Here is an 11434-nt window from a genome sequence, read left to right on the forward strand (position 1 = left end):
ACCACTGAACTCGTAAACAGACCCTTAGTGTAAAACTTGGAGGATATGCAGCCATATTTCTTTTGGATTCCGAGACAACTATTTAACTACCATTGTCAGAAATGAAAAACACTCCAGCAGGAACTGTGATCATACAACATGGATTAAACGATTCCCATTATTGAGCCAATGAACAAATTCACCTATTGATGAATACTGTCATAAACCACCACTGTACAAATGGCAAGAAGTATTGATCTTTTCTGCCTTTGTATGTGGAAATCCTTAAAAACTCTTAACCATCAGTACTTGCTTGTGGCAGACACAGTGACGGGAGGAAATGCAGACTTCACCATGCATTTCTTCACATATATTAATATATTGGTTTTCATGAATAATAGCCAATATAGGGAAGTGATCCCTCACTATTTCAACCACTAATCATATAATAAGATCTTATTATCTACTGGCGGTCGCCAGTAGATAGTTATAGTTAGGACCCTGTTTCCATAGGAAATCCGCAACATTCTATTTTGAATAACTTTGGCGCCGGTCGACGAATCCTCGCGAATTTTTCATAATAGGTGGGGCGCTACGCTCCGCTCCTACCCTGAAAGTCTCGGGGGGATTCGTCAAGCGGGGGCTGAGATAAAAGGGGGGTCCCAAAACGCGTTTTTCCCATGTATTTTTCCATAGGACCTTTAGACAGAGCTACAGCCCGAACGGCTGAACAGAATTTAATGAAATTTGGCAGAGAGGTAGTCCTCAGGTCAAGGAAGTGCCTTTTGTAAGTTTGGTGTAAATCTGTTCAGTAGATTCTGAGAAAATAGCCTTTAAATCAATATATATATCTGAGCCAGCTTACGGTGCGCTTACGGTGCGCTTACCGTACGCGTAGGGTGACGTGCGCGAGCGCGATTCTGATTGGCCGTTAGATCTTAGTAAACATTCGAATCGGTCGAAACCAGGAAGCGGCGGCCGCCATTTTCTCTCTCGCACTCTGACAGGGGGTTGAAAAACAAAGTGCAAAACCATGTAAAGGGGCTGTTTAGACAGCTCCCACGCACCTAGCCATGTCGAGGGAGTCCCCAACGATCCCCCAAGTGAAAAAAGGGAATTTTAATTTTTTCGAAAATTTCGCCGATTACGCTTACCGTATGCGTACGGTAATAAATAATAATAATAAAAAAAAAAAATCCACATTCTCACCACCCCGTGTGCAAATGGTGCCCGACGGGCACTATTTGTGCATGGCTTATTTCAGATAAACAAAACATATATTTTACCTGTCACAACGATGCTCATCATATGTCCTCCATGTGCGCACGGTGCGCGAAGCGCATCGTGCGTTCATGGCCCATCTAGCGTAACGTGGGCACGCGGTGCGCGAAGCGCACCGCGTGCTCACTGTGCGCGCACAGTGCGCGAAGCGCACCGTGCGCGCACGGAACGAACTGCGTTAAGTCGGCGCGCACGCCACAAATGGCGTAAAGTAACTTAGCATTTAAAAAACCTTACAAATTCACTTAAAAAAACATAGGTTTCACACACGTTATAGTTAGGAATTAGCATTTAAAAAACCTTGCAAATTCACTGAAAAAACCATAGGTTTCACACATGTTATAGTTAGCTGGACATTTTACTGATAAAAAACCAATGAAATTCCCCCGTTATATTTACTGTAGGCAACTATAACTCACGCGACCGTAATCCTCTGCTGATGACATATGTGTCTTTATGAAAAAAAAATATTTGTAATATATGTATAGCTAAAATTTAATGGAAGAAGACATGGGCAAATAAGTGTCTAAATACAGTATTAGCATCAGCAGAGGATTACGGTCGCGTGAGTTATAGTTGCCTACAGTAACTATAACGGGGGAATTTCATTGGTTTTTTATCAGTAAAATGTCCAGCTAACTATAACATGTGTGAAACCTATGGTTTTTTCAGTGAATTTGAATATAAATAGGTATTCATGACTAGAGTGAAGGAAACGGGCACAGTTCCAGTCATAAAGCCACCCAGTCATCGCAGCATATGTACCAACAACAGAAAGCATAGTATCAATAATATCATAAAAGACGTCAATGCAAAGGGGTTAGGAAAAACAACCTAAAATGTCCTTTCCTTGGCCCATTCTTGGCCTTTTCACAAGAGCACAATATCAGATGGTACTCTTGACTTCATATAATGGACCTCATTTAGTGTTTAATGGATCCACTGCTGTTGCTGCTACATGAGCCAGGACAGGGATGGCCACAGTCGTGGGTGGGACCACAGGGACTTGCGTAGGTAATGTTTCTATCGAAGGGGACATGATACTGTTGTTTGTGTTGGTATTTGAGGTTGGTGAGTTCCCTATTCTGGGCATGTAGTTTGCATCATTTGCGTTCCCTGCACCATTTTTATTTAGCACCCTTTCTGTTCTCTTGGGAAATTAGGGCCAGAGATTCTGATCTGTGCTGCTGCCATTCCAGAAGTCTTGTTCTAACTTCAAACATTCCAAGACATCCTGGCACACATTGTCTTTTCCATTGGAGACAGACATTTGTATTCAGTCCCGGGACTGTATCCTAGTTGTCTGGCGTCTAGTCATGGCATCCAACTTCTATACCATAGTAAGCCATTCTATTAATTCTCACATTGTTGCCTGTACTCACTGTTACCTGTTGTACACAATTGTACTTGGATTAATAGCACCTTGACGTATAGGAATACAGGGTTTAACGGTCAGTCCTTTGCAGACTGAGGATCTTGTTGCATGCCTTCCACTAGTTCGCGCTTCAGAAATCAGCTCGCCGAGGTGCTTATGGAGTGTATGCTCTCTCTAACTCCCTTTCCCTTTTTCTCTTGTATAGTCACTTCAGATTTTGAAGTTGATTACAGATCCTATTTGACTGCAAGGAGAAGAGTAGGTGTAGCTTCAGAGGCCCTGGCCTGAATTGCAGAGAAATTCCTATGGTATCCCATCCAACAAACTCCAAATAAGGCCGTTAAATTCACCTCAGGTCCCACTTCAATGTTGATGGGGCAATACATTTGAGTTTAATTTTGAAAGCAGAGGAGTGCTTCCACTTTCAACCCTTAAAACTAGTCGCTGTTATAGATTAAGAGCAGAAGTAGCCTACTGGCTTTTCACCATGTGCCACTGTAGTGCCTCTGCAGAGTTAGTATATGATATATGACTGTAATTGGGGTGGGTCCACCTTGTAGTGAGATGATCACTTGATATACATAGCCCTAACAAAGAGAACAGTGTGAGTTATTTCATAAATTTGATAGCACGCATGTTTGCATGGTTACTAATGGGAGTTGAGGTAAGGAGAAAGAGGTTCTGAGGGATGAAATGGTAGTAGTATTTCATCCATATATCCAGCTCTGTCCCAGCCAGTTTAGCACACTGAAATAACTACCCAGGGCCCACTTCAAATGCATCCCGCGCCTTCTGGTCCCACATTTTATTTACCTATTTTCCCATTATATTCACATTTATTTACTATGGGGTGATAGTCTTTTTTGTTGTTCTATTTAGTAGCTATTTTGTAATACTACAATCTAGTTTGTAGTCTATTTGTGCGTCTTTCAGTCTGTTACCCAGAATCCACTTTGTGTTTAGGTGCTGCTGTTCATCTGACTGAGAAAGTCCTTTTTAAAGTTTTTTTTTATGGTTTTGAGGGTTAGGGTGTAGGGGGAGGTCTAGAGGTTTTTTACAGTGTTGCTTGTGGGTTTTTTGTACATTTAACTGTGTTAATTGTAGTGTTTCTCACTATTGTGTAAGTTTGGGTTTTTGTACACTATTTTACTGATGTATCAATATTATGATATACTGTGTTATGTTACTAGCTATATGATGATTAAGTATGATGTATATGTACTTTTGGGAATTAAATGTTTTTTGCGGATGGGTTTTCTGTTTTACTTTGCAAGTTTTTGTCTACGAATGTGTCCTAAGACCATTGGATTTATGAATCTTTATAATAAAGCAATATTTTTAGTTTTAATTTTCTCATTTTTTGGGTTTCCAGGAGCTTTTCTTTTCCAGACACTTTTTCAGGTTTTTTATGGTTCCTAGATACCTTTGGATTGCTTTGAGGGATCTCTATTGGGTTGGTTTTATTTTTGCATTTTCTTACGGCTTTTTAGATAATATTTGGCTTATATTTTTTTCTGGTTTGGTGGATTATACTTCTTAACCACCTGGAAACAGAGGATTATCAGTAGCTACAGAACAGTTAGTCATATTAATTTATTTGTTTTGGGTGGAAAATTTTATGTTTTTATCTTTATATAATTATCATCTGATTGATACTTGGAAAGGTGTATTTTATGGGCTCAAAATATTTTAGATAATGGATTGAGTTTGTTCATTGACGTTTACAGTCGCTGATGCTTAGATTTTTAATATATATAATTCATATATTATTTTATGATATCAGTCATATATGTGCATGACGTAAGGCGCGGCTTGGTACTGCACACCCGTCGCATACCAAAGTGGCAGCTGGCGTGACCACATACGTATATGATGTTATGCGGTACGCGGTGCCACGAACCTGTCGGATACGAAATGCGCATCCTTTACGAGTTTAGCATTATGGCGGATATGATTCGCGTGCTGATGGAGCTTGGTACACTACCGGTACGGGACTTCAGTTTTCTCCCCCCCAAAAAACCGATATACATACTTTTTTTGAAGATATAAAATATTACATATTTTTCAAATAAAAAAAAGGATAATAGAGCTCCAAATTATTACAAAAAACATGGGAAAAATATAGGTTTTATGAATATTAAAATATGAACTTAACATTTAAAAAAGCTTTGAAATTCACTGAAAAGAACATAGGTTTTACAGGCGTTATAGTTAGGAGTTAGCATTTAAAAAACCTTAGAAATTCACTGAAAAAAACATAGGTTTCAGGGACATTATAGTTAGTTGGACATTTGACTCATATAAAACCAGAAATTCGCCCGTTATATTTAGTTGAGCTAACTATAACTCACGCGCCTGCAATGCACTGGTGATGACGTCACATATTACATCACTCATGACATGGTCAGTGACATCACTCATGACATCACTGATGACATCATCCACCTGATAATCTGATGCACATACTGATGGCCTAATATAAACTTTGATACACGCACTCTAAAATACAGACTACTAATTTTGAAACCATACACACAACAATGACAGATGCTACATACCAGCCACTATTTCCTAGGACTACACTCCATCCACTCACTTATACATGGAGTTACTCATCAATACAGTACTATAATATGCACTCATGCACCTATACATACAGTCACAGTTCACCACTCATCCATAGAGTTACTCACACACCTAGTCAGTCATGCAAAGAATCAATAGTTATACACACTAACTGCGATATTTATACACACACCACATCACTTATTTATGCAGATACTAACACATACTTACTGTCTTATACAATCACTGATACAAGAAGACACTCTTTTATCACCCACTCTTCAAATAACTTACTCTCACGTATAGTCATTTATATAATCCAACACTCACAAATACTGCCTTAAAACATATGTAATTACTCACACATATACCAGTAAGACATTCATTCACTCACTAACACACCCATACACACACTAACTCACCCATACAGCCCTTCCCAGATGTACTTTTGAATCCATACAACCAGTGAATCACCCACTCAGACATGTATGCACAGAGTCACATACTCCCCAATCACCCACACAGACACTCAGACACTCATACAGATACTCAGACAACAAATCAATAACCCATCTGGACACTCATGCAGCTACTCACCAACCCATGCAGCCACTTATACACCAAACGAGACACTAATACAGACTTTCACACAGTTTAGTCACTAACCCATACATTCAGTAACACATGTTCAATCACTCACTTATACAGTCAGTCATGCACCTACTAAATAATCCATTCAGGGACTTGTAAATTCACTCTTTCATCAATTCAGATTGGCATAGATATATATGAAAAATATTTAAACTTTACAGAAACACACATTCACTGGATGATGTCATCAGTGATATAATTTGAGATGTCATCAGTGATGTTACTGACCGTGTCATGAGTGATGTAATATGTGATGTCATCGCCAGTGCATTGTGGGTGGGTGAGTTATAGTTAGCTCAACTAACTATAACACCGGAATTTCTATGGTTTTGTACGAGTCAAATGTCCAACTAACTATAACGTCCCTGAAACCTATGGTTTTTTCAGTGAATTTCTAAGGTTTTTTAAATGCTAATTCCTAACTATAACATCTGTAAAACCTATGGTTTTTTCAGTGAATATATATATATATATCATGTGAACAAGGCTCGGACGAGCCGAAACGTTATGGCGACATACTAGGAATAAAAACTTTTTGCACTACTAATTGGTCCGTGTCCGTTGTGCTGGAGGTGAAGGCGACTAACCTGCTGTCTTGACACGAAGTCTAAGATATATATATATATAGGTTATATATATATATAACCTACTGGCAGCCTATAGTAGGCAGTTATAGTTAGGATGCAATTTCCATACAAAGAGCACTTTTTTTTTTGCCAATATCTTTTGCAATTACTTGAAATTTTCTAAACTAGTTTGCCACTCACTGCAGCTACTGTCTTGAAAGTTTTTGAGTGATACGTCAAGTGGGGGCCACGAAAGACAGGGGTCCCAAAATGCGTTTTCCCAATGTTAATTTTAATAGGAAATTTTAAACTGCAGAAACTGAAATACACCAAATTTAGCAGAGAGGTAGCTGTTGATATAGAAAGCGACCATTATGTTAAATAGTCAAAATCCTGTCAGTAGTGGCTGAGTTATTTAAAGAAATGTCCAGTTATATATATAGGGATGCAGTGGATCTGTGACCCCTCCCAATCTCGAGCTAAGATCTGATTGGCTGCCAACACTTCAAGCCAAGAAGGTTTGTCAGCCCTCTTGTAGAAACACCCTGACCCACTAGGCCTTTTGGGGGGTCCCAGAGGGACCCTGAGAGGCAAAGAAGCCTTTTTTTAAAATTATTTCAGCGCCAGTCATGCAGGACCCGCTACTCCAGCCGAAAAAATAAATAAATGAGGAATGGTCTCCCACGCTTTGTTTCTAATAGCCCCATGGGTAGGCCAGGTCCCGGGGGTATGTCCAAATATGTAGGAGGAGCAGCATGGTGCCCCCTTCCTAGGATCCTTAAAGCCCCAGGGACCGCAACCTCCCCAAGACATTTTTCATAATTTATGTGGAGTCTGCCCTTGCAGCAACCCCTGCACCCTGGCAGACACCACCTGCCTAGGGCAAATGTTTTAATAATGCAGGGGGCCTCTGCGGTCCTGCTGCAGCGACGTGGACTGCCACCTCCCCAGGAATAAATATAATATTAATGACAGGGGTGGCCCCTGCCCCCCAGACCCGGGGCCAACCACCTCCCAGGGTATCTGTCCTGTAATTGAGGGCGGCCCTCCTGGAACCATAGATGGCTGTGGGGACCGCCACCCCCCCAGGTTTAGCACCAGAGGCATGGTGCACCACCTGGTGCACCAGCAATGTTCTGGGGTGCCCACCTGCGAGGCAATTCAGCTCCCACTAAGTCATAGCAAAATATGCTCTACTTCGAGTAAGCAAGAGGATGTAAGATGCTCTTGCTATTTCAAAGCAGAGCAGAATTGCTTTTTGACAGAGGGAGCTGTATGTTGTTGAGCAGCTCCCTCTGTCCAAAAGCAATGCCAGCTGCCCTAGGACATGGGGAGCCTGTAGGGAAGGAGGGGGTTTCAGGCCCCCCCTACGGTCCCCAACAGAGCACCCAGCATAGAGGCCTGGCTCCAGGGGATGGGGTCCCGGGGCCATAAGCAGCATGGTGAGGGGACCGCTGGCCCTCCCCATTCTAAAAATATCTGACCCTGGGGGATAGAGTCCCCTGGACCAAAATCAGACTAGGGAAGGGGGACCACATGGCCCCCCTTCCTTTATAATTCAAGAAAAAAGAAAAAGTTACCAGCATGATGCCAGAGGCCCACCCCCTTACTGTACCAGTCTGCAATCGCCCCGGGTGTGATGTGGGTGGGGGGATAAAGTCCCCTTGGCTGCTGAAGGTCTTTGGGGGGGCCAGCAACCCCTCCTGTTACTTCCAGTAACTCCCACACAGTGGAATTGCTGAGAGGTGTTTGGAGACCACGTCTCCTTTCTCCACCACTCTGCAAACGCACCTCTCGGTGCACTGCTGGTGAGGGATGAAGTCATCTTAGCTGCTGAGCATCCTTGGGGTCCAACAAGGCCTCCTGCTACCTCTAATATGTCTCAAACATTGGGACTGCTGAGAGGTGTTCAGAGGCCTCACCCTCTTCCTTCACCACTCTGCAATCACGCCTCCTAGCGCACTACTGGTTGGGGAATGAAGTTGTTTTGGATACTGAGGGTTCTTGGGTGTAGTCGCCAGTAGGTAGTCATAGTTAGGGCCATGTGACCATCGGAAAAGCATTTTTTGACCTGCCTATATCTTTGACGCCCAATAACAAAAAGGTAGCAGTTGGTTGCTGACCTCACCTCTTACAATTAAGTACAAATAATATTCAAAAAGACATCAACTCCATGTTGTTGGTGCTGTTATGGTACAAAGCATCCTACTACCAAAGATGCTGAAGACACATTGGTTCCGAAGTTCTTCTGTGGAAATATAATATGCCACAGTACCAAAGCACTCAATAAATAGTCTAACAGAAAACAATTCAAATCCTTTCCAATGATTGATGTTCGGTCAATACTCAGACACTCAGGGGCACTCATTCACCCACTCACAGGCCCATACAGCCACTCACACAGCCTCTCACAGACCCATTCAGACACTCATGCATCTACTCACAGATGTACTCAGACATGTACACCCACTCACAGATCCTCTTTGATACTCATACATTCACTCACAGACTGACTCACACAATTTTGGAGACACTTACAAACCCACTCAGACACTCTCAGACCCACTCACGGACCCACTAAGACACTCACTCAGACACTTATGCACCCACTCAGATACCCACTCAGACACTCATGCATCCACTCACAGACCCACTCAAATGTTTACACACCCACTCACACACCCAATGAGACACAAACACACTCACTCACATACCCACTGAGATGCTCTAACACTCACTCACAGACTCACTCTCAAAGGTTAAAGGTTACAGGTTACAGTTAGAAATTCGCTTAAAGAACCAATGGTTACAGGGGCATTATAGTTAGGAAAAAACATTTTTTTTAAACTCAGAAATTTACTGAAAAAACAAATGTTATAGGAACATTATAGTTAGAATATGGAATGCGAAAACGTCTTAGATATTCACAGGAAAAAAAACAAAGGTTACAGGTTTCACTCATAAAAATCCAGTAAATTCAGCAGTTATAGTTAGCTGAGCTAACTTTAACTCACGCCCCATGAGGAAAGGGGGCCTGCATTAGGGCTAGGCAGCCAAAAGTGTAACATAAGTAGGGGTGGGCGATAAATTCCTCACTGCCAACAGAGTTCCCGGAAAAACTCTGCACACCTCTTTGTGGAGGAGATTTTTCTTGAGCGCGGCTCACAATTGGTAAATTGGTTAGCATTAGCAAGAATTGCCGTCCCCTAGCAGGATCTCTAGGTGCTAGGATGGCACCCGGCGAGATTTTCTCAACAGGGCAGTGTGGTGATCTAGCATACATTCCAATGACATGGTGTTATGTCATTGGAATGTGGAATGTACTGATGAGGTTGGAGTGGAGAGATTCCATGTGAGACAGTTACTCTGGGACTGCAGCAGCTGTGGCTAATAAACCTATCAGTTGAAGTATCCAACTCTCTTACTCTTAATTCCATAATACTTCACTACAATTTGGCGACGTTTTAGCCACAGCAAAGGATCCACGCATCAAGCAACATCCATTTAAAGAAGAAGAAATTAAGAAAAAGAAGTCAGCCCAGAGAAGAAGACATCGCACCCTAAAGAAAAGTCAGGCTTGTATATTTGAAATAATATTTGACAAGTAAGCGCGAGATTGTCAACTTCAACTAAGCGCAAGAGCGTAGTTTACCGAGATATTATACATTTTTTTTTTTCTCAAAGACTTAAAGCTATTTTTGAAATATACCAAGCAAATTAACTCTCTGCATTTAAAAAGTGTCATTGAAGAGTAATTATTTCTATTTCTCATCGGTAAATGAAAGTGACATTTTTGAGTATCTGCGTAATTTCCAAGACAGCGCTCGAGCAAGGTGAAACAATTTAAACACCATCGCGCAATATCTATTGGAACATGAGTTATGTTTGAGTAACGAGAAGTTTAGCAGAAACGTGTAATTCGTCAAATGTAAGAAACACGAAGCAGTCATTAAACGGAGGTTTGAAAGTAAACATCGTCTGTGCATTTCCAAGCGCGAGGCTGCCTCACTGTCAAAGTAGCGAGAGAAGCGCGTGATTGACATCATTGTTGTACAAGCACGAGATTGGCTTCGTTTCTTTCAGTATAACTGCGCACTAATGTCCAGCCCATTATCTAAATTCACCGAAGCGTGAAGGGAAATCCTAAGTGGTTTCTGTTAAGCTGAAATAAATCAAGCCCTGTGTCAAAAACTACTAAAGCGTGAAGGGATACGAAAAATAAACAGTTTTTGGGTGCTAATGAAAGTTTCAGTCTGAAAGCCTCGGAACTAAAGTATAAGAGTTCGTTCAGGCGCGTTAAGGCTAGCACGGAAGCCTAATTAAAGTTGTATCCAGTGCGCGCGTGTACAACACGAAAAGAATTGTGTTTTTAAAACAATAAAAGGGAAGAATAACTCACGTTTTTCTATCTTCAACCTGGGCATAACAAAGTGTGTCCATTCTGTTCTACCGATTCAAAGCAAATAAAAAAAAAGAGGGAAGTGAACACAGAAGAAGGACGAACACAGAAGAAGGACCAACATAAATTTCACAACAACTAGAATGTTGACTGTTTTTTATAGGGAAGCAAAAAGGAAGTTGCTTTCTTTAAGACTCAAAGACATATACTGGGTATATTATATTCACAAAAAATTCGACATCAAAGAAAAGAATAACAAGAACAATTTTTAATTATTCTTTTCACATTTTTGTTGTTGTTTTTTTTTTCCCAACAAAGATTTAAGGATACGTCGGGAACAACACAACAAAAATGTACTAATGTGCATAAATAACTAAGGAACATTTTGAGAAGAAAGTGCACGTCCGTGATGTGCACACGTTGGGGTTTTTAACATTATTTATTTATTTATTTATTTAATTCTTGTATTTTGAAATGGGAACATTTTTATTCTCATTTTAAGAAATATTTTAATTGTTTTAATTTAGTAATTTAGGAAAAATTTATATCTTTTTCACAAATTGGATAGTGATATTGGGAAAAAATAACGCAATGGCAAATATGCAAAATGTTGGTGCT

The 11434-nt window shown here is 40.9% G+C and overlaps 1 protein-coding gene across 2 annotated transcripts in view; it reads right to left on the minus strand.

Annotated features, from left to right (window-relative positions):
• LOC146802513 (uncharacterized) overlaps positions 1-10863 on the minus strand; it is a 139098-nt gene extending 128235 nt beyond the window's left edge. For both annotated transcript variants that reach the window (XM_085620443.1, XM_085620442.1), the window contains exon 1: positions 10817-10863. In XM_085620443.1, the coding sequence (XP_085476569.1) occupies positions 10817-10841 (25 nt within the window). In that variant the 5' untranslated portion in view covers positions 10842-10863. The remainder of the gene's footprint in view (positions 1-10816) is intronic.
• Positions 10864-11434: the final 571 nt, after the last annotated feature.

This window comes from Triturus cristatus, chromosome 8, assembly GCF_964204655.1.
Source record: "Triturus cristatus chromosome 8, aTriCri1.1, whole genome shotgun sequence".
NCBI lineage: Eukaryota > Metazoa > Chordata > Amphibia > Caudata > Salamandridae > Triturus > Triturus cristatus.